General features: G+C 45.6%; 2 protein-coding genes and 1 long non-coding RNA gene across 4 annotated transcripts in view; 2 read left to right on the forward strand and 1 right to left on the reverse strand.

Annotated features, from left to right (window-relative positions):
* The window catches only part of HDGFL2 (HDGF like 2), a 269,345-nt gene extending 262,528 nt beyond the window's left edge, over positions 1 to 6,817 (reverse strand). The window contains exons 1-2 of the mRNA XM_063915248.1: positions 6,655 to 6,817; positions 6,266 to 6,342 (exon numbers count right to left, since the gene is read on the reverse strand). Of these exons, the coding sequence (XP_063771318.1) occupies positions 6,266 to 6,342; positions 6,655 to 6,726 (149 nt within the window). The 5' untranslated portion in view covers positions 6,727 to 6,817. The remainder of the gene's footprint in view (positions 1 to 6,265; positions 6,343 to 6,654) is intronic.
* LOC134908965 (UBX domain-containing protein 6-like) overlaps positions 6,751 to 27,532 on the forward strand; it is a 352,072-nt gene continuing 331,290 nt past the window's right edge. The window contains exon 1 of one of the 2 annotated variants that reach the window (XM_063915269.1): positions 6,751 to 7,170. In XM_063915269.1, the coding sequence (XP_063771339.1) occupies positions 7,088 to 7,170 (83 nt within the window). In that variant the 5' untranslated portion in view covers positions 6,751 to 7,087. The remainder of the gene's footprint in view (positions 7,171 to 27,532) is intronic. The other variant, XM_063915261.1, reaches the window with a different exon arrangement.
* LOC134908973 (uncharacterized) overlaps positions 7,177 to 27,532 on the forward strand; it is a 37,552-nt gene continuing 17,196 nt past the window's right edge. The window contains exon 1 of the long non-coding RNA XR_010175823.1: positions 7,177 to 7,406. This is a non-coding gene — a long non-coding RNA (uncharacterized LOC134908973). The remainder of the gene's footprint in view (positions 7,407 to 27,532) is intronic.

The raw sequence follows: 27,532 nt of genomic DNA on the forward strand, positions 1-27,532 counted from the left end.
CACACAGTATATATGTATACAACATTTTACAGTTGAGAACATACACTTATGTACTAATGCTATGTTAAACAGAGGTAAATTTGTAGCAACCCATGTGATATTTGGACAGTTTCACTGTGGCCCAGGCATACTGTAATAAGTAATATATAGTCAATGTCAGGTTACCAGTGGCAATGACGGACTATGCTTGTGGTTGAGGTTAATGATATGTCAAGATTGGCAAGTGTTTGGTGGGGTTAATGTTATGTGAGGACAGGCAAGTGGAGTTGAGGTTACACGGGGACTATTGAGTGAGTGTAAGTCCAATGTTATACAGGTTGAGTATCCCATATCCAAATATTCCGAAATACGGAATATTCCGAAATACAAACTTTTTTGAGCGAGAGTGAGATAGTGAAACCTTTGTTTTTTGATGGCTCAATGTACACAATCTTTGTTTAATACACAAAGTTATTAAAAATATTGTATTAAATGACCTTCAGGCTGTGTGTATAAGGTGTATATGAAACATAAATGCATTCTGTGCTTAGACTTGGGTCTCATCACCATGATATCTCATTATGGTATGCAATTATTCCAAAATACGGAAAAATCCGATATCCAAAATACCTCTGGTCCCAAGCATTTTGGATAAGGGATACTCAACCTGTATAGGGAAATCAATAAGTTTTATGGGCTATTAATGCAATAATAGGAGAGGTGAGAAAAACGAAAAAATGCAATATTAAAAAGGGATCAGTATTATTTACTGACTATCGGGAAGCAGCTGTCAGTATACTGACAAAGGTAATTGATCATCAGTATGTCGCAGAGGGGCGAGCGCAAAGAGTCCCCTTGCGGGCTCGCTGTGTTTGCCACGCTGTGGGCTTGGTGGCTCGCTGCGCTTGCCCCAGGTTCTGTTCCCACCCCATGGGTGTCTTGGACACCCATGAGTGGGAATAGCCCCTGTTAGCCGGGAATCTGGCTTTGTGTCTGCAGTGCTTCCCTCCAGTGGAGGGACCCTTCTTCCAGCGGGGGCTGGCTTTGTGCAGTGAACATTTCTGTTATTCATGGTGTTACTCAACGCTCTAAACACCAGCATAGTATTGTAAAGGTAGGGTTGGCCCAGAGAACTTAATTCCGCGACTCCCTAGTTGTCAGCTGGGTGTTTTGGGGAAAATGCCAGACATCTCTGGGTAAAACCCTGCACATACACAATCTGCTGATAGTTTGTTACTAACGAGAAAAAACTAACATAGAAAAATGCAGTCCTGCATTGCAAATCATGGTCATTGAATATGTATGTTAGGAATATTGATTAACATGTAAAAATAAATTTGCTTAGTGGAAAAGATATTAAAGTCACAGATGTAGCCATGCTTTTCTGCAATCGCTCCTTTCATTTCTAATGGAAGTAACTGAGTGATCGCCAGCTGGGAATAGTCACAGCCTGGCATGCCATGCAGCATCACAGCAGGATGAGCACTTCTTCATCTGTGTATATACCAGGTTGAGAGGGCACTTAATGCTCAGCTGGTGACACCAGAGCCGGCCCTAACAAATATGATGATCTAGGCAAGATTTTAGCTGGTTCCTCCCATCACCACCGCTAGTTGCACCTCTGACCCTGTACCCCTTTCCAAGAACCATCACCCATAGCAGTTCTCATTTTGGAGCTCCTTTCCCTGTATCTTAAATACGAACAGTGCGCAAATTCGGCACACAGACCAAAAAGGGACGTGTTCTTGCTGGGAAGGGGCATGGCCACATAAAAGTACCCACAATTCAAATTATGCCACACAATAGTACAACTTTATTCTCATTATAAAGTTTGATAGTGCCCCTTATTCACATTACATCACATCATATTGCTCTTTATTCACATTACATCACACAGTAGTGCCGTTTCTATACATTACGTCACACTGTACAGAACCTTATACACATAATGCCACATATTAGTAATGCCTTTTATACACATACCACACAGTAATGCCTCTCACACATATTACACACATTATTAATTTCCTTATAAACATAAAGCACCTTAGACATTATGACAACCTTTATTAGTGCCCTTATACCCATAATGGCCATTACACATATGCGGCACATTATTAATGCCCTTATACACATAATGACACACACAGTGCCCATTACACATATGCCGCACATTATTAATGCCATTATACACATAATGATACAGCGTCCCTTACCCATATGCCACACATTATTAATGCATTTATAAACGACACAGATAATGCCCCTTACACATATGCCGAACACTATTGCACAATCAACCCACCCACACACACACACACACACACAACCGCCAACACTGTCACACTGCTTGGATACAGATGTGTCCTCATACATCTTGCCTCAATACGCCATGCAGGAGATGCCTGGCGTGAGTCAGTTGGCAGCTCCCCTAATGTCAGGTGCCTTTTTTTTTTTTTTTGCAGAAAACGAGTCTTATTTGCATTGCTATATGACTAGGATGCACAATCAGCTTCTGCTATATTGTGTGTGCGACTGTATCTGTATACAAAATGCTATGTTACAGTGATTTCCAGGAATACACTGTAACGTAGCATTTTGTATGCAGATACAGCTGCAATCATATACAGAATATAGGCATGCCGCATATCATTTTAATCTGCAGAAGCTGCTTGTGGCCCTAGGCAATTGCCTAGTTTGCCTATGCCTAGGGCCAGTGCTGCGTGACACGCACTGGTCACTGGGTTGCACCATCCCACACTGTACTAGTGAAGCAACCATTCATAACCAGTGTCTCAGGATATAGTTATAAGAAAATATATATGCTAATTATGTATGAAATATATAGGAAGAATGTTTATTGTAAAATCCATGTAAACAAATAGCAAATGGTTGATTGTCATTTGCGCTCATCCCAGCGGTGCATGCGGGGGGAAGGGGTACCCAGACCCCCCCATCCACCCCGCCGACTAACATTTACTTTATTGCATCGGCCGCTGTTTTTAAGCCCTGCCCCCCTCGCGGTAAAATGTTGCGATTCTAAAGGAATTATGTCTTATTGGCTCCACCCCCTGACAGAGGACACCACGAATCGCAGCATTTTGCTGCAAGGGTGCAGAGCATAATCAATGGCGCCTGGTCCTTCATGCAGCTGGTGCATGGTAAGTGGGGTGGGGATGGGAAGTGTGTGTGTACGTGTGTGAGATACATGACATATACATAGAAACATAGAATTTGACGGCAGATAAGAACCACTTGGCCCATCTAGTCTGCCCCTTTTTTTTTTTTTTTTATCTTTTAGGCAATCTCAACCCTTTTTGAACCTTCATTCTTTGTAAGGATATTCATATGCCTATCCCAAGCATGTTTAAATTGCTCTACAGTCTTAGCCTCTACCACCTCTGATGGGAGACTATTCCATTTATCCACTACCCTTTCTGCGAAGTAATTTTTCCTTAAATTTCCCCTGAACCTCCCCCCCTCCAGTCTCAGTGTATGTCCTCGAGTTCTAATACTTCTCTTCCTTTGAAGAATGTTTCCCTCCTGAACTTTAAGACCGTTGATATATTTGAAAGTTTCTATCATGTCCCCCCTTTCCCTTCTCTCCTCCAAACTATACATGTTAAGATCTTTTAGCCTTTCCGGGTAAGTTTTGTGATGTAGGCCATGCACCATTTTAGTTGCCCTTCTTTGTACACTCTCTAATGTATTTATATCTTTCTGGAGATATGGTCTCCAGAACTGGACACAGTATTCCAGATGGGGCCGCACCAATGACCTATACAGTGGCATTATTACTTCTCTTTTCCTGCTACTGATTCCTCTCCCTATGCAACCAAGCATCTGACTTGCCTTTCACATTGCTTTGTTGCATTGCTATCCTGCCTTCAAGTCACTTGAAATAGTGACTCCTAAATCCCTTTCCTCCTCAGTAGTTTCCATTATAGTACCCTCGATACTATATTTAGCCTTTGGGTTTTTGAGACCCAAGTGCATGATTTTGCATTTTTTAGCATTAAACTGTAGTTGCCACGTTCTTGACCATTTCTCAAGCCTAGCTTGGTCATCAATCATTTGTTTTACCCCTCCCGATGTGTCTACCCTGTTGCATATCTTTATATCAGCTGCAAAAAGGCATACCTTCCCTTCAATACCATCTGCAATGTCACCAACAAAGACATTAAAGAGAACTGGACCAAGTACAGATCCCTGGTGTACTCCACTGGTAACATTTCCCTCCATAGATTGCACTCCATTAACTACAACTGTCTGTTTCCTATCCTGCAACCAGGTTCTTATCCATTTAACTGTTTTATAATCCACCACCATGCTTTCAAGTTTATTTAGCAGTCTGCGATGTGGGACAGTGTCAAATGCCTTACTAAAGTCTAGATATGCTACATCTACAGCTCCACCTTGATCTATTATTTTCGTCACAGAGTCAAAAAAGTCAATAAGATTTGTTTGGCATGATCTCCCACCAGTAAATCCATGCTGTTTTGGATCCTGTAAGTTGTTTGATTTAAGATATTCCACAACTCTTTCTTTTAATAGTTTTTCCATTACTTTCCCTACTACTGATGTAATGCTTACTGGTCTGTAGTTACTTGCTTCTTCCCTGCTTCCACTTTTGTGCAGTGGAACTACATTTGCTCTTTTCCAGTCCTCTGGAATAACACCTGTATTTAGTGACTGGTTGAATAATTCTGTTAAAGGTGTAACCAGCACATCTTTTAGCTCTTTGAGTATCCTTGGGTGTATCCCATCTGGTCCCATTGATTTATCCACTTTTAATTTTGAAAGTTCAGTTAGGACCTTCTCCTCTGTAAATGTACTTTCATCTACCTTATTTTTATGAATGTCCTTGCAACTTAACTGTGGCCCCTTCCCTTCTTCTGTAGTAAATACAGAGCAAAAATAATTATTTAGGTGACCTGCTATTGCCTTGTCTCCCTCTACCAAATGCTCACTCTCTGTCTTAAGTGTTATTATTCCTCCATTTGATATTCTCCTTTCACTTATATACTTAAAAAAGTTTTGCCCCCTTTATCTACCGACTGGGCCATTTTTTCCTCAGCTTCTGCCTTTGCACGTCTAATCACTTTCTTAGCATCCTTCCTTCTCTCAAAATACACCTCTTTGTCATTATTATTTTGAGTCTGTTTGTATTTCCTAAAAGCCATCTTTTTTGCTTTCACACTAGTTGATACTTCTTTTGTGAGCCACACTGGCTTCCTTTTCCTGGTGCTTTTCCTAACCATTTTGATACAAAGATCAGTTGAACTTAGTACAGGTTGAGTATCCCATATCCATATATTCCGAAATACGGAATATTCCGAAATACGGACTTTTCTGAGTGAGAGTGAGATAGTGAAACATTTGTTTTTTGATGGCTCAATGTACACAAACTTTGTTTAATACACAAAGTTATAAAAAATATTGTATTAAATGACCCCCAGGCTGTGTGTATAAGGTGTATATGAAACATAAATGAATTGTGTGAATGCACACACACTTTGTTTAATGCACAAAGTTATAAAAAATATTGTCTAAAATGACCTTCAGGCTGTGTGTATAAGGTGTATATGTAACATAAATGCATTCTGTGCTTATATTTAGGTCCCATCACCATGATATCTCCTTATGGTATGCAATTATTCCAAAATACGGAAAAATCCGATATCCAAAATACCTCTGGTCCCAAGCATTTTGGATAAGGGATACTCAACCTGTATTGCACTTTTCAGTTTTTCCCACCTCTCCTGCACTCCTTCCAAGTTCCTCCAGTCCACCAAAGAATATACATGTGTGATATGTGATGAATGCGAGACATATACATATGTGCTGCTATGTGTGTGTTTTATGGAAACCCCCCCCCCCCAATAAAAATCTTGCGTTTGCCCCTGCATCCATCACCAGATTTTCATTCCTATCTGCCAGATAATTGTATAGCGTATGCCCAGTTTTAGCTGAATGAAGGAAAAAGATCTGCTATATCACCTGTACTCATCTTCTGCTAAATACCCCAGATAATAAAATTTGCTTTCATCATATGATAACAGCCATCTCACATGATTCAATTCTTGGTAAAAATGTATTTACATTTCTAAAAAGAAATGTTAATAAATAAGAACTAGTTCACTTCCCTTTAGCAATATGCACATACAGCATATGCATTTTTTAATAGCACGTTTGTGTGAATTGGTGAGTGAAGCAACAAGTATTAGTGGGGGATGATGCTGCTGAGGCATGGGGAAGGCGATAGCGGGATGCATTCGTCACTTACGTTTCGTGGGTACCGTAGAAAAATATAGGGTACTTGTTGGGTGGGGGTTTCACTGCTCCGTCTTTCACATCATCAATCTAATGAATTAAGAAATTGAACATTTTAAAAACCAATTCAAATAGCCATCACCAGGCACACCTTAACCAAGTGACACACACGCATACTCAGTGCACTTGGGTCACGCAGTACTGATGCCTGGCAGGTACAGCTATGAAATCAGCTATAGCAGGGTCACTACCGATTGGCGCTAGGTCCCCGCCACTGCCAAATTCGGGAGACATAGCCCCAGGCTAATAGCCAGGCAGTTACCGATCGGGCCCCTACACTCTACGCACACCCCCCAGAGGCCGCACCCCCCTCCCCACTCTCCAGCCTGGATCCGCTCTCACCCGTGCAGGCCAGTGGGGATAGCCCTTCATTTTGGCGAACACCAGATCTCCCGGCTTAAAATTGTGAGGCATGTTGATGATAGTCAGCTCTGATCACAGTGTGAGCTTCCCCCAGGCACCTCTCCTCCAGCAGCCGTGCTCCCCGCCGGAAGTACCGCCCCGCCTCTATTCTCATTGGCTCTCAGGCCTGCCACTCACCCGGTTGCGTCCGCACTCCAATACCCACCTGCCCTCTCCCCGGTGCGACAGGAAAACGCCGTCAAGTCACTTCCTAGTGCAGCTGTCAGCGCTGTGGCGTCTGAAACAGAGAGAGCGGCTGGCTGTACAGGTAGCGGTGCTACCCGCAGCGTGCTTCAGTGATAACCGGGATAGCCAATACCGGCCTGTGTCTTGTGCTCTCTATCCAGGGGCTGCGGTCGCCAGCGCTGTCATAATGAAGAAATTGTTTGAAGGCTTCAAAACCGACATCAAATTCAAGAGCGCGGGACGCGGGCACCGGCTGAGCGAGGAGAGACGGTAATAAGTGTTCTTACATTGCACTGGCCGCCGCGCTGATGTCCGATCTCCAGGAGGGGCCGCCCTGTCACCCGCTGTCACTGTTGAGCCGCTACTCCATCCTCTGCCCGGCGGCCAGGTCCTGCTGTAGTGGGTGAGGAAGGTTGAAAACCCTTCCCCCGGTGAGAGGGGGCAGCAGTGGTGATGAGGCAGTCTCTCGAACAATTATAAGTTTGCTGGCTCGAACAGCGATATGTGTAAGTGATGAAAATCACCTCATTAATGGCTTCTAACTTGTTTCTTTTTTATAGTCACACCAATACAAAAGTTTGTAGATAAATAAAGGTCCTATTTTAGTTGCCTCGTCAGGCTGTAGATGTGCCCATTTGGTTCCCTGTGACGGATGTAGCCCCAAGGGAGACATTTTTCTGTTGGTTTTGAATCTGCTGCTATTCACCATTAATCCAGCCCTCCAAGCCGCAGGATGTTGCCTGCAATGTGCAGCGGCTTCCAAAACTTCTAATCATGTGAATTAGGGAAAAGCGGGAATAGTGGCTTTTCCCTAATTCACATGATTAGAAGTTTTGGAAGCCGCTGCACATTGCAGGCAACATCCTGCGACTTGGGGGCTGGATTAATGGTGAATAGCAGCAGATTCAGGGAAGGTCTGATCTCCACTTTACTAATAGGCTGAACTGTTCAGCATTGGGCCAGTCATCTAGGGGGGCGGGGGGGTTTGGATAACTGCACATAGGGATGTAGTGGGTACCAGCCAGGGAAATAAAGTGATGTACCCCTTGTTTAATATAATCTGTGCCCCCTTTCTTTTTAATAAGATACGATTGCACCCCTAAATCTATTTGAAAAAGTAAATTTTCTCATACGTCCTAGAGGATGCTGGGGTCACATTAGAACCATGGGGTATAGACGGGATCCGCAGGAGCCATGGGCACTTTAAGACTTTCAAACGGTGTGAACTGTCTCCTCCCTCTATGCCCCTCCTCCAGACTCCAGTTTTAGAATTCTGCCCAGGCAGACTGGATGCACTCTAGGGGAGCTCTACTGAGTTTTCTCTGAAAAGACTTATGTTAGGTTTTTTATTTTCGGGGAGGACTGCTGGCAACAGTCTCCCTGCTTCGTGGGACTTAGGGGAGAGAAGTATGACCAACTTCTGGTGAGTTCAATGGCTCTGCTTCTGGCTGACAGGACACCATTAGGTCCTGAGGGTGATGATCGCTGGGCGCTCCCGGATGCTCACTCCCGCAGCCTGCCGTCACCCCCTTTCAGAGTCAGAAGACAGGTGAGTAGCAGAAGATCAGAAGACTTCTCCAGTGACTGCATTCTGAGGTACCCGCGCAGCGAGCGGAACGCTGCGCACCATGCTCCCACACATACACAGGCACTGCAGGGTTGGGGGGTGCGGGTGCCCTGGGCAGCATAAATCCTCATTAAAAGTTAACTGGCAAGAGGGGACATTAGTGCCTGGGCACTGTTCTAACTCCCGTCAGTATAATTATTTGTTTAATTTGAGCGGGACAGAAGTGTGCCATTACGGGGGCGGAGCTTCTTCCTCACTCTCACAGCTCGGCGCCATTTCCCCTCCACAAGGCTGCAGAGACGCTGGTCCTTCCTTACACTGCTGACAAGTATTAGGGTGTAAAACGGGGGGGGGGGGGGGGGGGGGGTTGCAGTATATTGGTATTTAAAAGCGCTACTGGTGTGAGGCATTTTTTAGTGTTTTCAGAGTTGTTAGTTTGGCGCTGGGTTGTGGGCTGGCAAATCCTCACTGTGTCCCTCTGACAGACGTTACTGTGGGTCTGTCCCCTATAAGCCCGTTATGTCTGTGGGTGTTTGGTACACGTGTGTTGATATGTCTGAGGCTGAGTGCTCTTCCCAGGAGGAGTCTGTATTAGGGACACAGACGACTGTGGGGGTGACCCTGTTGGCACCGCCGACTCCTGACTGGGTGAATGTCTTGAATGCGGATATGGCACTTATCAGTAAGAGATTAGATAAGTCTGAGTCTCAGACCCAGGCGTGGAAAAAAATCTGTGGAGGATATGTTATTGCAAGTCCAGGGCCCCTTGGGGTCGCAAAAACGTTCTTTTGCCCAGTTGATGCACACTGATACCGACACGGACACTGATTCCAGTGTCGACTATAGTGATTCCAGATTAGATCCAAAATTGGTAAAGAGCATTCAGTACATGATTGTGGCTATTAAAGATGTATTACATATCACTGAGGACCCTGCTGTTCCTGATAAACGGGTCTGTATGTATAAAGAAAGTTTCAAATCCCCAAAAGGATTCCAGTTGCTTATCCTTTTCCCACTGAGGACAGGAAAAAGTGTGAGCCACCCCCCATTTTGGACAAGGCCCTGTCACGTTTGTCTAAAAAGGTGCCTCTCCCAGCACCGGGCACGGCGGCCCTTAAGGACCCAGCAGATCGTAAGCAAGAAACTACGTTAAAATCCATTTATACGGATACGGTACGCTGCTCAGACCTGCCATTGCATCTGCGTGGGTGAGTAGTGCTATTGAAAAGTGGGCAGATAACTTGTCATCTGATATAGATACACTGGATAAGGATAGCATCTCCTTGACGCTGGGTTATATCAAGGACGCTGCAGCATACCTAAAGGAAACTGCAAGAGATATTGGCCTTTTGGGATCAAAAGCCAATGCCATGGCGGTCTCGGCTAGGCGAGCATTGTGGATTCACCAATGGAATGCTGATGCAAACTCCAAGAAAAATATGGAGTCTCTCACATGTAAAGGTGGTGTCTTGTTTGGGGATGGCCTCGATGATTTGGTATCTACGGATACCGTGGGTAAGTCATCTTTTTTGCCTTATGTTTCTCTTACGTCCTAGAGGATGTTGGGGACTCCGTAAGGACCATGGGGTATAGACGGGCTCCGCAGGAGATAGGGCACCTAAAAAGAACTTTGACTATGGGTGTGCACTGGCTCCTCCCTCTATGCCCCTCCTCCAGACCTCCGTTAGATCTTGTGCCCAGAGGAGAATGGGTGCACTGCCGAGAGCTCTCCAGAGTTTTCTGTGGAAAAATAATTTTGTTAGGTTTTTTATTTTCAGGGAGTCCTGCTGGCAACAGGCTCCCTGCATCGTGGGACCGAGGAGAGAGAAGCATAGCTGGCTTGTCAAGTTGGGCACTGCTTCTAAGGCTACTGGACACCATTAGCTCCAGAGGGAGTCGGAACACAGGTCTCACCTGGGGTTCGTCCCGGAGCCGCGCCGCCGTCCTCCTCACAGATGCCGAAGATAGAAGCCGGATAGAGAAGGCAGAAGACATCTTAGGCGGCAGAAGATCTTCATGAGGTAAGGCGCGCAGCGGTAAGCTGCGCGCTATTGCTCCAAGTCACACACACACACACACAGAGCAGCACTGAAGGGAGCAGGGCGCAGGGGGGGGGCGCCCTGGGCAGCAATAAACCTCACATTTTGGCACAAATACAGTTGGATTAGACTGCGGAGGCAGTAAATCTATGATCCCCCGCCATTTTATTGAAAAATCACTGGGACCGAAGCCCGCCGTCGGGTGGGCGGGGCTTGATCCTCAGCACTAACCAGCGCCATTTTCTCCACAGAAGCTGCATGAGGAAAACGCTGGCTCCCTGGTCTCTCCCCTGCTGAACTCACAGGCTGGAAAAAAGAGTAGGGGGGCACATTAGCGACGCAGTGAGTGGGAATTGGCATATTATATATAAAAAAAGCGCTATCTGGACATATTTTTTCCAGTGTTTTTAAGCGCTGGTGTGTGCTGGCATACTCTTTCTCTGTCTCTCCTTAGGACCTGGTTGGGGTTTTGTCCCTTTATAGGTTAATCCCTGTGTGTGTGGGGTGTCGGTACGTGTGTGTCGACATGTCTGTGGCGGAAGGCTTCTCCACGGAGGAGGTGGAGCAAATGAGTGTTGTGTCCCCGTCGGTTGTGCCGACTCCAGATTGGATGGACATGTGGCATATGTTGAATGCAAGTGTGGCATCTTTACATAAAAGGCTTGATGAGGCTGATTTAGGGGGGACATCAGGGGGTCAATCCTCAGATTGGACCGACTCACAGGGTCCGTCCGGGTCTCAAAAGCGTCCCTTAACACAAGACACTACTACCGACATGGATTCTGATTCCAGTGTCGACTATGGCAAAGTAAAATTGCACCCTAGGGTGACTAAAACCATTCAGTGTATGATTGTGGCAATAAGGGATCCGTTGCATATTGTGGATGAACCCTCGGTCCCCGACACAAGGGTACACATGTTTAAGGAAAAGAAACAGATTATTAACTTTCCCACATCTCATGAATTAAATGAATTCTTTGGAAAAGCTTGGGAGACTCCGGATAAGAGACCGCAGATCCCCAAAAGAATTTATATGGCATACCCTTTCCCTAAGCAGGACAGGGAGATTTGGGAATCACCCCCCACTGTGGACATGGCCCTGACGCGCTTGTCCAAGAAAGTGGCGCTACCGTCTTCTGACACAGCAGCCCTTAAGGACCCTACAGATCGCAGGCAAGAAACTACCTTAAAGTGTATTTATTCTCATACGGGTGCTGTGCTAAGACCGACAATTGCGTCGGCATGGGTGTGTAGCGCAATTGCAGCTTGGACAGATGAGCTGACAGATCAATTTGATAATATAGATAAGGATACTATATTCCTAACTCTAGCCCATATTAAAGACGCAGTCTTATTTATGAGGGATGCTCAAAGGGACATTGGATTGCTAGCTTCTAGGGCCAATGCCATGTCTGTCTTAGCGAGAAGATCCTTATGGACTCGCCAATGGACGGGTGATGCGGATTCTAAGAAACATATGGAAGTACTACCCTATAAGGGTGATGTATTGTTTGGGGATGGACTGACGGACCTGGTTTCCACAGCTACAGCAGGTAAATCAAATTTTTTACCATATATTCCGCAACAGCAAAAGAAAGTAACACCCTTTCCTCGCCAGAGGTAAGGGCAGAGGCAAGAGAGCACCTGCTTCGGCAGGTGCCTAGGAACAAAAGTCCTCCCCGGCTGCTCCAAAACCCACAGCATGACGCTGGGGCTCCCCTGAGGGAGTCCGCACCGGTGGGGGCACGTCTTCGACTTTTCAGTCAGGCCTGGGTCAGTTCGGACCTGAATCCCTGGGTGTTGGAAATAGTTTCCCAGGGTTACAAATTGGAATTCGAGGAGGTGCTCCCGCGCCAATTTTTCAAATCGGCCTTACCAGCTTCCACATCGGAAAGGGATATAGTGTTAGCTGCAATTCAAACGCTGTGTATACAGCAAGTGATAATCAAGGTTCCCCTGCACCAGCAGGGAAGAGGTTACTACTCAACCCTATTTGTGGTCCCGAAACCGGACGGTTCGGTCAGACCTATTTTGAATCTGAAATCCCTAAACCTGTACATAAGATTCAAATTCAAAATGGAATCTCTTAGAGCGATAATAGCCAACATGGAGGAGGGGGAGTTTATGGTGTCTCTGGACATAAAGGATGCGTACCTTCATGTCCCCATATATGCCCCCCATCAGGAATACCTGAGATTCGCTGTACAGGATTGTCTTTACCAATTTCAGACGTTGCTGTTTGGACTCTCCACGGCCCCGAGGATTTTCACCAAGATAATGGCGGAAATGATGGTGGTCCTGCGCAAGCATGGAGTCACAATTATCCCATACTTGGACGATCTCCTGATAAAAGCGAGATCAAGGGAGAAATTGCTGAACAGTGTGGCGCTCTCGTTGAGAGTGCTCCAGCAACACGGTTGGATTCTAAATCTACCGAAGTCACAGTTGATTCAGACAACTTGAATACCGTTCCTAGGTATGATACTGGATACGGAACAAATGAAGGTCTTCCTCCCAATAGATAAAGCCCAAGACATACAGAACATGGTCAGAGACCTGCTAAAACCGAAAAGGGTGTCAGTTCACCAATGCACTCGAGTTCTGGGGAAAATGGTGGCGGCCTACGAGGCCATTCCCTTCGGAAGGTTCCATGCAAGGACTTTTCAATGGGACCTTCTGGACAAGTGGTCCGGGTCCCATCTGCACTTACATCGGAAAATAATTCTGTCCCCAGGGACCAGAGTGTCCCTCTTGTGGTGGTTGCAAAGTGCTCACCTCCTGGAGGGTCGCAGGTTCGGAATTCAGGATTGGATCCTGGTTACCACGGACGCGAGCCTCCGAGGATGGGGAGCGGTCACACAGGGGAAAAAATTTCAGGGTCTTTGGTCAGACCAGGAGTCCTGTCTACACATCAATGGGTTGGAACTCAGGGCCATATACAACGGCCTTCGACAAGCGGAGAGTTTTCTTCGAAACCTACCGGTTCTGATTCAATCAGATAATGTCACAGCAGTGGCTCATGTGACCTGCCAAGGCGGGACAAAAAGCAGAGTCGCGATGGCGGAAGCCACAAGGATCCTTCGCTGGGCGGAAAATCATGTAAGCGCTCTGTCAGCTGTCTTCTTTCCGGGAGTGGACAACTGGGAAGCAGACTTCCTCAGTAGACACGATCTCCATCTAGGAGAGTGGGGACTTCATCAAGAAGTCTTTGCAGACGTAACACGTCTTTGGGGAACTCCTCAAATAGACATGATGGCGTCACGCCTCAACAAAAAGCTTCAGAGGTGCTGCGCCAGGTCTCGGGACCCTCAGGCAATAGCAGTGGACGCTCTGGTAACACCGTGGATGTTCAAATCGGTCTACGTGTTTCCTCCTCTTCCTCTCATCACAAAAGTGTTGAGGATCATAAGACGAAGAAGAGTACGAACGATACTCGTTGTCCCAGACTGGCCTCGAAGGGCCTGGTACTCGGATCTACAAGAGATGCTCACAGGAGATCCCTGGCCTCTTCCTCTGAGGGAAGACCTGTTGCAGCAGGGGCCCTGTGTATTTCAAGACTTACCGCGGTTACGTTTGACGGCATGGCGGTTGAACGCCGAATCCTAGCGAAAAAGGGGATTCCGGAAGAGGCCATCCCTACTTTAATAAAGGCTAGGAAGGAGGTGACGATAAAACATTATCACCGTATCTGGCGGAAGTATGTGTCTTGGTGTGAGACCAAGAATGCACCTACGGAAGATTTTCATCTGGGTCGTCTTCTCCACTTCCTACAGACAGGAGTGGATATGGGCCTGAAATTAGGCTCTGTTAAGGTACAGATTTCGGCCCTCTCGATTTTCTTTCAGAAGGAATTGGCTTCTCTTCCAGAAGTCCAGACGTTTGTAAAGGGAGTGCTGCACATCCAGCCCCCTTTTGTGCCTCCAGTGGCACCATGGGACCTGAACGTGGTGTTGCAGTTCCTAAAATCACTGAACCGCTTAACAAGGTTGAGTTGAAATTTCTTACCTGGAAGGTGGTCATGTTGTTGGCCTTAGCATCAGCAAGGCGAGTGTCAGAATTGGCGGCTTTGTCACACAAGAGCCCCTACTTGATTTTTCATGTGGATCGAGCTGAATTGAGGACACGTCCGCAATTTTTGCCTAAAGTGGTTTCTTCGTTCCATATGAATCAACCTATTGTGGTGTCTGTGGCTACAAATGACCTGGAGGATTCCAGATCCCTGGACGTAGTCAGGGCCTTAAAAATTTATGTAGCCAGGACGGCTAGAATTAGGAAAACAGAGGCTCTGTTTGTCCTGTATGCGGCCAATAAGATTGGCGCTCCTGCTTCGAAGCAGACTATTGCTCGCTGGATCTGTAATACGATTCAGCTGGCTCACTCTACGGCTGGATTGCCGGTACCGAATTTGGTTAAGGCCCATTCCACTAGGAAGGTGGGTTCTTCTTGGGCGGCTGCCCGAGGCGTCTCGGCATTACAACTTTGCAGAGCGGTGACTTGGTCGGGGTCAAACACTTTTGCTAAATTCTACAAGTTTGATACCCTGGCTGATGAGGACCTAGCGTTTGCTCAGTCGGTGCTGCAGAGTCATACGCACTCTCCCGCCCGATTGGATGCTTTGGTATAAACACCATGGTCCTTACGGAGTCCCCAGCATCCTCTAGGACGTAAGAGAAAATAAGATTTTAAACCTACCGGTAAATCTATTTCTCCTAGTCCGTAGAGGATGCTGGGCACCCGTCCCAGTGCGGAAACTCTGCAAGACTTGTATATAGTTGTTGCTTACATAAGGGTTATGTTACAGTTGACATCGGTCTTGGACCGTTACTGTCGTTTGTTCATACTGTTAACTGGTTATGTATGTTCCAGGTTACATGGTATGATTGGTGTGGGCTGGTATGAATCTTGCCCTTGGATTGCTAAATCCTGCCTTGTATTGTCCATCTCCTCTGGGCACAGTTCTCTAACTGAGGTCTGGAGGAGGGGCATAGAGGGAGGAGCCAGTGCACACCCATAATCAAAGTTCTTTTTAGGTGCCCTATCTCCTGCGGAGCCCGTCTATACCCCATGGTCCTTACGGAGTCCCCAGCATCCTCTACGGACTAGGAGAAATCGATCTACCGGTAGGTTTAAAATCTTATTTTCTCAGCAACAAAAGAAAACGCACCACTATCAAATGCAGTCCTTTCGGACCAATAAATACAGAAGAGGGCGAAGCTCTTCCTTCCTTGCTAGTAGAGGGAGGGGAAGAGGTAAAGGATCAACAACCTTGTCGAGTTCACAGGAGCAGAAGTCCTCCCCTGCTTCTACCAAATCCACCGCATGACACTGGGGCTCTCTTGCGGGAGTCCGCACCGGTGGGGGCACATCTAAAACTCTTCAGTCAGTTCTGGATTCGTTTGGGCCTAGACCCGTGGGATTTACAAATAGTGTCCCAAGGGTACAAATTGGAGTTTCAAGACGTTCCCCATTGCCGATTTTTCAAATCGGCCTTACCAGTTTCTCCTCCGGACAGGGAGGTAGTAAGTGAGGGTATACAAAAGTTGTGTCAGAATCAAGTCATTATCCTGGTTCCCCCGTCACAACAGGGAGAAGGTTTTTTTTCAAGCCTTTTTTTTTGGTCCCGAAGCCGGAAGGCTCGGTCAGGCCAATCCTAAACCTGAAATCCCTACATTTCTACCTGAAGTCCAAATTCAAAATGGAATCTCTCAGGGCAGTGATCTCCAGTCTGGGGGAAGGAGATTTCATGGTTTCAGTGGACATAAAGGATGCCTACTTACATGTTCCCATTTATCCTCCGCATCAGGCTTACCTGAGATTTGCGATTCAGGATTGTCATTACCAATCCACGGCTCCGAGGATTTTCACCAAAGTGATGGCGGAAATGATGGTTCTCCTTCACAAACGAGGAGTCACTATTATCCCGTAGTTGGACGATCTCCTGATAATGGCGAGATCCAGGGACCAGTTGGTGCAAAACATTGCTCTTTCCCTGACAGTTCTTCAACAACATGGTTGGATCCTAAACTTGCCAAAGTCGCAGTTGCTTCAAACAACGTGATTGTCGTTTTTGGGAATGATACTGGACACAGAACTTCAGAGAGTTTTTCTTCCAGTGGAAAAGGCCCTGGAGATCCAGAGTCTGGTCAAGTTCTAAAACCAGCAAGAGTGTCAATCCATCAATGCATTCGGTTGCTGGGGAAGATGGTTGCGGCCTACGAGGCCATTCCGTTTGGCAGGTTCCATGCTAGAGTGTTCCAGTGGGACCTGTTGGACAAGTGGTCCGGGTCCCACCTACACATGCACCGGAGGATAATACTGTCTTCCAAGACCAGGGTCTCACTCCTGTGGTGGCTGCACAGCTCTCACCTCCTAGAGGGGCGCAGGTTCGGGATCCAGGACTGGATCCTAGTAACCGCGGATGCAAGCCTCCGAGGGTGGGGGGCAGTCACGCTGGGAGAAAACTTCCAAGGAAGATGGTCAAGGCAGGAAACTTGTCTCCACATAAACGTTCTGGAGTTAAGGGCCATTTACAACGGCCTTCTGCAAGCGGAACATCTTCTTCGAGATCTACCCGTACTGATCCAGTCGGACAATGTAACAGCAGTAGCGTACATAAACTGTCAGGGCGGAACGAATAGCAGAGCAACGATGGCAGAAGCCACAAGGACTGTCAGCGATCTTCATTCCAGGAGTGGACAACTGGGAAGCAGACTTCCTCAGCAGACACGATCTCCATCCAGGAGAGTGGGGCCTCCACCAAGAAGAGGTGACAAGTCGTTGGGGAGTTTTTCAAGTAGACATGATGGCATCTCGTCTCAACAAGAAGCTTCAGAGATATTGTTCCAGGTCAAGGAACCCTCAAGCCATAGCAGTGGATGCACTGGTGACACCGTGGGTGTTTCAGTCAGTGTATGTATTCCCTCCACTTCCTCTCATTCCAAAAGTTCTAAAGATCATAAGAAGAACAAAGATTCAGGCGATCCTCATTGTCCCAAACTGGCCAAGGAGGGCTTGGTATCCAGATCTTCAGGAATTACTCATAGGAGATCCCTGACCTCTTCCTCTGCGCAAGGAACTGTTACAACAGGGGCCGTGCGTGTATCAGGACTTACCGTGGCTACGTTTTACGGCATGGCGGTTGAGCGCAAAATCCTAGCCCGTAAGGGTATTCCCAGTGAAGTCATTCCCACACTTATTCAGGCCAGAAAAGGGGTAACGTCGTCTAAACATTACCACCGTATTTTGAGAAAATATGTTTCTTGGTGTGAATCCAAGAAGGCTCCTACGGAAGAGTTTCAACTAGGACGTTTTCTCCATTTTCTACAAGCAGGTGTGGATGCGGGCCTAAAATTGGGCTCAATTAAGATACAGATTTCAGCCTTATCGGGTTTTCTTTCAGAAACAATTGGCCTCCCTTCCAGAAGTTCAGACTTTCGTGAAGGGCGTGTTGCACATCCAACATCCATTTGTGCCTCCAGTGGCACCATGGGATCTTAATGTCGTGTTGCAGTTCCTTCAATCACATTGGTTTGAACCTTTACAGAAGGTGGAGTTGAAGTTCCTCACTTGGAAAGTGGTCATCCTGTTGGCCTTGGCATCTGCATTGTCTCACAAGAGCCCTTATTTGATCTTCCTTGAAGATAGAGCTGAATTGAGGACACGTCAGCAATTTCTACCGAAGGTGGTTTCCTCTCTCCACATGAACCAACCTATTGTGGTACCTGTGGCTACGGACGCTTTTGCTGAGTCAAAGCCTCTGGATGTGGTCAGAGCTTTGAAGATTTATGTCGCCAGATGAGGAAAACAGAGGTTCTGTTTGTCCTGTATGCTCCCAACAAGATTGGGTGTCCTGCTTCCAAGCAGACCATTGCGCGCTGGATCTGTGGTACGATTCAGCTTGCTCATTCCACGGCAGGATTGCCGTTACCGAAATCGGTGAAGGCCCATTCTACTAGGAAGGTGGACTCGTCCTGGGCGGCTGCCCGGGGGGTCTCAGCATTACAGCTTTGCCGAGCAGCTACTTGGTCGGGATCAAACACTTTTGCTACCTTGGCCGATGATGACCTCATGTTTGGTCAATCGGTGCTGCAGAATCATCCGCACTCTCCCGCCCGTTCTAGAGCTTTGGTATAACCCCATGGTTCTAATGTGATCCCAGCATCCTCTAGGACGTATGAGATAGTAGGATTTTAATACCTACCGGTAAATCCTTTTCTCTTAGTCCATAGAGGATGCTGGGCGCCTGTCCCAGTGCGTACTGTATCTGCAGTTATTAGTTGTGGTTACACACATGTTGTGTTACGTTTATTGTCAGCATGTTGCTGCAATTGTTCATGCCGTTGGCTTGTGTTCTGTTGAATTCCACGTTGTGCGGCATGCTTGAGGTGTGAGCTGGTATGAATCTCACCTTAGTTTAACAATAAATCCTTTCATCGAAATGTCCGTCTCCCTGGGCACAGTTCCTATAACTGGAGTCTGGAGGAGGGGCATAGATGGAGGAGCCAGTTCACACCCTTTCAAAGTCTTAAAGTGCCCATGTCTCCTGCGGATCCCGTCTATACCCCATGGTTCTAATGTGACCCCAGCATCCTCTACGGACTAAGAGAAAAGGATTTACCGGTAGGTATTAAAATCCTATTTTTTATATATATATTTTTTGTGGTGCAGGATAATACAAAAATACATACCTACTGTCGTCTTTTCTGATTGAGCATAACCCAGAGGAAAACCAAAAATCCACGTGGATGGCTCCCTTTGCATAATGTCAAAATATACAATAAGGCTGCCTGCTCAATAAACGGGAAATCAATAAGGAGCAGTTACTCTGCTCTATCCATAACCCCTGTTTCACCTGTACTTTTGGGGAACTGCAAGTACAATATGAAATTTGGTTGTTCCCCTCTGCCATCACCCAATGTAGTGCATTCCCCACATAAACAACGGGTGTGGTTCATCAAATCGACAGTGTTTAGGTCGACAATGTTTAGGTCGACCACTATAGGTCGACAGTCACTAGGTCGACATGGATGGAAGGTGGACAGGGTTTCTAGGTCGACGTGTGCTAGGTCGACAGGTCTAAAGGTCGACATGAGGATTTTTTTATTTTTTTTTGGTGTAGTTTTCTTCGTAGAGTGACCGGGATCCCAAATTAGTGCACCGCGTCCCCTCGCATGGCTCGCTTCGCTCGCCATGCTTCGGGCATGGTGCCTTCGCTCCGCTACCGCTTCGCTCGGCACACTTTACCGTTCCAATCGTAGTCCACGTGGATCGTTAAGTATAAAAAAAATTAAAAAAAGGAAAAAAATGTGAAAAACTCATGTCGACCTTTAGACCTGTCGACCTAGAAACCCTGTCGACCTTCCATCCATGTCGACCTAGTGACTGTCGACCTAAACATTGTCGACCTAGACACTGTCGATCTTCAGACCGGATCCCATAAACAACTGTATTACTTTGCAGAGATGTGTACTGTGCTTCTTGTTTCTGCAGACATGGCTCTGGTTCTTCCATAAAGAAGCTGGTGGTAACTGAAAGAGGTTTCTTATACTCTGGGAAACCACAACTATTTTTTATGTTCAATAAACCACTGCAGTGTATGATAGTGCAGAGTTGAATAAACATAACAAAACAAAAAAAAAAAAAAAAAAAACAGGTTTGGCTGGTTTAAACCAAATGGTTTTAAAAAATAAATGAAAAAAAGCCTATTATAAGGGAATCCCCCTGGTATTATTCCTCATCCTTATTGCTTGTAACAGAGGTTCTCAACGTGCTCCTCAAGGCACCCCAACGGGGCCGATTTGATTGTGGCACGCACCACCTGCTGGTTGTGTAAAGGAATAGGCGTCTATCGGAGCTATTCAATTGTTTTTTTAGACCCCCATTAGCCACTGCAGTCACATTTTTTTTTCTCGCAGTCCCAGGAGGACCGAGAAAAAATGTGTAATTTCCGTGAACCTCAGGGTCCCTTCTCTACTTTTCAGATATACTGTGCTCACATTCTAGAGACCTGCTTAATATAGAATTGGATACCACTGGGCTAATGAAGCGGCAGACTGACTTTCATGCTCTTACCATGAATACCATATTAACATGTAAAAATGAATGAACAGTTCGTTTAAACTCCTATATGGATATGCACTTGAAAATTTGGCGTAGAGCATATTTCACTTTGAAATATATTATTGGTGCTGCCACTACCTCTAATTGTTGTAAGTGTAATACCCCAGATGCAGATGTTGCCTCAGGAGCTGCCCGTTAGTACAAATTTTATGGAAAGATCTTCAGAGCTATATAGCAAATATTTTGGAGATTACTTTTTAAATTTCTAAAGAATGGGCGTTTTGGAACTTATACCCCTGCAGTCATGCTGTATTACTAATAATGAAAGGAAATTGTCGCCTTCTCACCAAATTAACTGCTACCACCAAAAAAAATATTTTTTTTATCCGACTGAATAATGCCGTCACCCTCTCCAATGTCATTGCTTCCTAGGGCATCCTTTTTGTTAATGAAGGATTGGACAGAGGCGTCTCTCCATAAGGAAAAGTCTGTTGAGACATTTTTTGACACATGGCTCCCATACATACATATTTTGAAAGAAGTTTTAAGGAAATGTTTTCAGATAACTTTCTGGTACAATTTAGAATTTATTACTAATGGTGCTCCTTTTTAAGTGTATTTACTATTCTGTATTCAGAAATTTGTTTTTATTACTGATTTGGATGTTATTAATGACAGTTTAGTCAGACACGCAATGTTCCTTATTCTATGCAAGTTTTTCAGTGGCTACCTCCCTTATTTTATTTTTTTAAGGGCCATACTATCTCTTTGACGAAAGTGTTGATTTAACCATAACCCTGTCTACACTTAATGTATTTTTGTATTTTCTAGATTTGTCCTTTTATAGTACTTTCGTCATTTCTGTACAAGTATATACACTGTTTATGCTTAATACCAACCGTTTAATAAATTGTTACAAAAAAAAAAAAGGTGTGAGTTTGGGCACACATTCAAGCACTCTAGACTGGTTTGGGCCCTTTGCGCGGCTAAATCCGAAGCTGTCGGGCACTTTAACTGGTAATGGGTGTCTTATCAGAGCAACAATTGAATAGCTCTGATAGACACCCTTTGCTATAGATGCTATAGACACCCAGCAGGGGGCGCAGGGCACAAATCGGCCCCTGTATGTTTGTATGTTGACTACTCTATTTTCCCAGCTTAGTAAAAAACATAGACTTCAGTGAAACTTTGCCTTTATAATTGATCATCTCTGTTTTTCCAGCAATGTTTCCAACAGATCTGGGGCGTTATGTAATGGAGTCCGAGTGTGCCCGATGTGCGGGGTGCCGGTCAAACGCAACGTTTTTTTTTTTTTAAAGGGGCAGTCATTTACAAGGCGTAGTTATGCCTCTTTTAAAAACGTCCGAGTTCAGCCGGCATCCCGCACGTCGGGCGAACTCAGACTCCATTACATCCTGCCCCTAGTCTGTAAAATTTTGTAAATATAAGATCCGGTTTTTAGGTCTACCACTATTGGTCGACATGGTAATTGCCGACATGAGTTTTTCAAGATTTTTTTTAATTTTTAGAACTTTTTCATACTTTACCATCATTGTGGACTACGATTGGGAACAGTTACCTTGCCAGAAGAATGGCAGATAAAGAGCTACACTCATTGGGGGTCCTTATGCTAATAGTTATAAACTGACACCACAAAAAGCTGCAAAAAACAAAACAAAACTCATGTCAACCTTTTTCTCATGTCAACCTTTTGGGTTCAACCTAATGAACCATACCCTGTAAAAAGTACTGTGCAAAACATTGTTGCTGGTGTCCAATTTAGTACCATGGGGTATAGACGGGTCGTTTGGGAACCACTGGCACTTTAAGAGTTTAATAGTGTGGGCTAGCTCCTCCCTCTATGCCCCTCCTACCAGACTCAGTTTGGAAAATGTGCTTGGAGGAGCCGGTCACAGTTAGGGGAGCTACTAGGGGTTTTCTTCGTTTTTTATTTTTTAGAGTTAGGGAGGCTGCTGGCAACAGCCTCCCTGCTTCGTGGGACTTGGGGGGGGGGGGGGGGGGGGCGGAGAGTAGGAACCAACTTCCTAAAGAGTTAATGGTTCTCTACTCCGCTGACAGGACACTGAGCTCCTGAGGGTGATGATCACAAGCCCACGAGGCGACCGCTCACTCCCGCAGCACGGCCGCTACCTCCTAACAGAGCCAGAAGAAAGAAGAGTGGTGAGTACAGCACCGGCGTCCTGGTTACACTGTCGATGGCGGCGCAAGGATGGGAGCGCAGCACTGACAGGCTGCACTCCAGGAAGGCTAAGCAACACTCTGTGTAGGCGCTGTGAGGGGCGTCCTGAGCCAACGTGGATCACCCTACACTGGTCACGCTGCTAACAGTGGCTAATCCTGCTGTTAGCTCTCGGAAACCTCAGGCCAGTTTAAACATTTAGTGCGGGAAGCATCTCCGAGCGGATCCAGCACTCGCCAGCTCCATTTTCTCCATGCAAGGACGCTGACAGGGAGCGCTGCCCTCCACATAACTCCATTGCCTCACGGTACCAAGGTGTTATAGACAGGGGGGAGGGGGAAGAGTGTGCTATCTACACTAACTACTCTATTAAGGGTAGTTAGAGCCGGGCTTTTATCATAACTGCCTTCAGGGGTGCTGTGTGGCTGGTTTCTTATAATCTGTGTCTCTCTGAAGGTGCCCTGGGGGAATCTGTGTCTGACATTTTCCTGTGTGTTTGTAAGTGTGTATGTCCCATATTACCATGTCTAAGGACTCTGTGTCCTGTGCTGCAGAGTGCAGAGTGTTTCTACTAGGATGTCCCATACTGAAAGGGAGACGCAGGTTTAAAAAAAAAAAAAATCTGTGGAGGGCCCACTACTATGGACCCACCTACATACCCTCAAAAACGTACACTTGCCCAGATAATGCAAGTTGACACGGGCACCGTGATACTGTGGACGGTGATGGGGATATGCAGGGGGAAGATGCATCCCTTGCTAAAGGGGTGCAATTGATGATTGAAACAATTAGGGATGTGTTGCATATTTCTGATAAAGTGCCTGTGCAAGAAGAAGAATATTATTTTACAGTAAATAAGAAATCCTCGCTTAGCTTCCCTGCTTCTAAGGAGTTAAACTCCTTGTTTGAAAAGTCCTGGGAAATCCAAGAGAAAAAATTCCAGTTTCCTAAAAGAATTCTCATAGCTTTTCCCTGAAGAGGACAGAAAAAAGTGGGAAAACCCACCTATAGTTGACGCTTCTGTATCTAGATTGTTAAAAAAGGTGTTTTTTTACCTGTTCCTGGTTCAACCGCCTTAAAGGAGCCGGTTGACTGCAAGATTGAGACTACGCTCCAAATCACTATACACGGCTACAGGTGTGGCATTAAGGCCCACTATTGCTTGTGCGTTGATTTCTAAAGCTATAGTAAAGTGGTCAGGCACATTACTTGAGGATTTACATATTATGGATAGGAGTGACATTGACTTGTTTTTACGTCCCATACAGGATTCTGCAGGTTTCATGGTGGAGGCCATGAAGGACATTGGCCTGTTTTAATGCAAGGGCTACTTCCATGTCCGTCTCTGCACGCAGAGTACTCTGGCTACGCCAATGGACTGCAGAAGCGGAATCCAAGAAAGGTGTGGAGAACCTACCCTTCACAGGTCAGGCTCTGTTTGGGGAAGCTCTGGATGCGTGGATATACACGGCAACTGTGGTAAAGTCAGCCTTTCTTCCATCCGCAGCTGCAGCGGCCCGGAAGTCTTATCCTACGCCTACACTGCAAACCTTTCGGACTGCTCCATCTTGTGGCAACCAGAGTTATGACATTGCACTGTGACAATTTCTCCAATTAACTCTTAAACCGACACTTTACTCCTTCTCATCAATTTCTTATTTTGTATACCTTGCAGTCCTTATAGTGTATTCTGTATTATGTAAGGGCCTAAAATTTGACTGTAGTTATGCCACAACTTCACTATTGGCGGTGGCCTGAGCCACGTGGGGGTCAGTTCGCAACGACGACTATCTTCCTCATATGATACTCTGACTAAATGTGCAACATATAATCTTGATCTAGACCGATAATACGGTGTTACTTTAGCTGGTTCTATGGTGAGAAATAAAAAAATCTAAAACTAAACCGGAGGGGACCCCGAAACATCCCAGGAGACTAACTTCTGACCTTCGCCAGTTTCTTCAATCCCAAACTACTCCTGACTCCGCTCTTAGCTGTTCTACACCTAACGCCATATCTCCCTCCACCTCTTCAGGAAACATGTCTAACTCCTCCACACCGGCCTCTTTTCCCAATTAGGAGATTAGTGAGATACTTTTACACATCAAGTTACTGCCAACAAAGCAGGACTTCCAATCCCTGGAGAACCGTCTACTCGCAACCATTAGGCAAGAGGTTGCCACTATACAAACTGATATGGCCCAATTGGCTACCCGCACCGATTCTCTAGAGGAACACGAGTCTGTGACGATCGATACTCTCTCTCGCTTTGAAGGTGTCATCTTCCATCAAATGTTAGAAATAAACACTCTCAAGGCCCGCCTTGAGGACTTGGATAATCGTGGGAGGCGGAACAATATTAGGGTCAAAGACCTCCCTGAAGATATTCAACCATCCAGCCTGGTTGATGTCCTCACAAAGATTTTCGGAGAGCTGCTAGGTCTAAACCCTGACTCTGTTCTTCGCTTTGATAGATCTCACCGTGCACTACGACCTGAGGGCCTTCCTACAAAAAAACCTTGAGACGTGGTATGTAGACTCCACTACTATACACAAAAGGAAGACATTTTTGCGGAAAACACGCCAGCTTGACGGTGTCGACTTCAATGGGGTCAAGATTCAAATATTTCCCGACCTGGCATGGTCTACCCTCCAGCAACACTGAGCATTGAAACCACTTACCGATGTCCTGCGCAAATCAGACTTAAAATATCGTTGGGGATACCCTTTCTCACTTCAACTCGCACACAACGGCAATTTTATTCTCCAAAAACCAGCCGATTTGCCTACCTTCTTTTCCTCGATCGGTCTCCAACCAATTGAGCTCCCTGACTGGGAATCATTCCATGGTCAATTAGAGCTCCCACTACTTCCCTCCAAGGATGACCTTTGGCAACAACCTTCCACTTCGAGGAGAAGACGCAAATCCCCATTACAGTCCCAACCTGCGGAAGTGACTTGAACCTTCATCGCAATATTGATAGATGCTGAAATATTACTTGTTCTTATTTTCTAGCATAACTCATATGCTCTCTTGCTGATCGCACTTTAATTAGTGGTTTGCTAGCGATGTTTATAATATATTTTTTCCTACTAGATGCAATGCCTCCTAGAGGCTCAGCTTCTTCTGTTGTTTATATACTTTTATTGCTTTAATCCGATTACCGTTGTTTGTATCAGGAGTATCCCTCACATCAGATTCCCTGTTATGTAACTGTTCATTCCTAACGTTATTCATAGTTTACTAACTTGTCGTCGGGGTCTCGGGTCTCCTTCTAACCCCCCTATACGCTGCATTTCCGATTTTATTGGACCAGGAGTTGGCCGGAAACCACTCTTGGCCCAATTGCAGTATATTCTCCAGAATTACTTGTTTTAAGTCCTCGACTTTTTGACTTATATTTCCATTGTACAATGCCTGAATTGCTGTTTCTTGCTCTTCCCCTTCTTTTTCTTACCCTGAGATCCAGTGAGCAGAACCTTTCTCTTGTACACCCCAGTTTATGCTTATACCCATGACAGGCCACAACACTTTAAAGATTGCTTCTTTTAATGTTAAAGGACTAAATATACCTGAGAAGAGGTTGAAATTACTGAAATGTCTCAGAGACGATAAGGTGGACGTTGCCCTTATCCAGGAGACGCACATTAGATCTGGGCGTGCCCCTTCACTCAAATGTCATTATTAGCCACACATTTTTACGTCAAACTTCTCTTCTGGGAAAACCTTGCGAGTAACGATCTTACTAGCCAGACATCTCCCTATTAAAAATATTTCTTCACATAAACTGGTAGAGGGGAGGGGTTTGCTGGTCACTTGTAAGATTTATAATCAACTCTACTCCTTTTTAAATATTTATGTCCCTAATACAAAACAACCATCCTTCATTTCCTCCATACTTGAGTCCGCTGAGCCCGTTCTAGAGGGGATAGTGGTGATGGGAGGTGATCTGAATTGGCCTCTAGACCCGACAAAAGACACCTCCAATAATCCTCGTATAGATCTGGGAAGGACTATAGAAGGTTGAGACACATCCTTCTAGATCACCAGCTCATGGATGTATGGAGACTTTCTCACCCAACAGACCTTGATTACACTTCTCTTATGCACATCAAACCTACTCTAGGATAGACTATATGTTCTTGAACCACCATTACCTACATCTCCTATCGGATGTTTCTATAGGACCAATAACTTGGTCCGACCATGCTCCCGTTTTTCTACAGCTTTCGCTCCCTCAATCCCCAAAGACACAATGGACATGGCGTTTTAATGACACGCTCCTACAAGACTCCTACTGTAAAATTCAACTAGAATCTGCTGTAGACACCTACATCAAAATTAATGATCTTGAAGATATTTCTAAATTATCAGTGTGGGAAGCACACAAATGTGTTCTAAGGGGTACTTGTATACAACTTGGCTCTTTTAAAAAAAAAAAAAAATAAACACAAAAGAAAGCAGACCTTGACAAAATTAATAGAAACGCCCCACAAACAATCCAGATCTCCCACTTATTGTGTTGAACTTGAGGAAGCTCGCGCTTCTCTTAATAGTCTTCTTCGGGATCAACTTAAACTCTCGTATAGCAAATGCTGACGTCGTCACTATCAATGGGGCAATAAGCCCGGGAGACTTCTGGCAAGGGCTCTTCGTGAACAGAGAGCCACTACCTTCATTCACGCCATCAAAGATTAATTTGGTCAAACCCATAACGATGCACCCGCAATAGCCGAGTCATTTAAGTCCTACTATTCCAAACTACC

The sequence above is a fragment of the Pseudophryne corroboree genome, chromosome 1, assembly GCF_028390025.1.
Source record: "Pseudophryne corroboree isolate aPseCor3 chromosome 1, aPseCor3.hap2, whole genome shotgun sequence".
Taxonomy (NCBI): Eukaryota; Metazoa; Chordata; class Amphibia; order Anura; family Myobatrachidae; genus Pseudophryne; species Pseudophryne corroboree.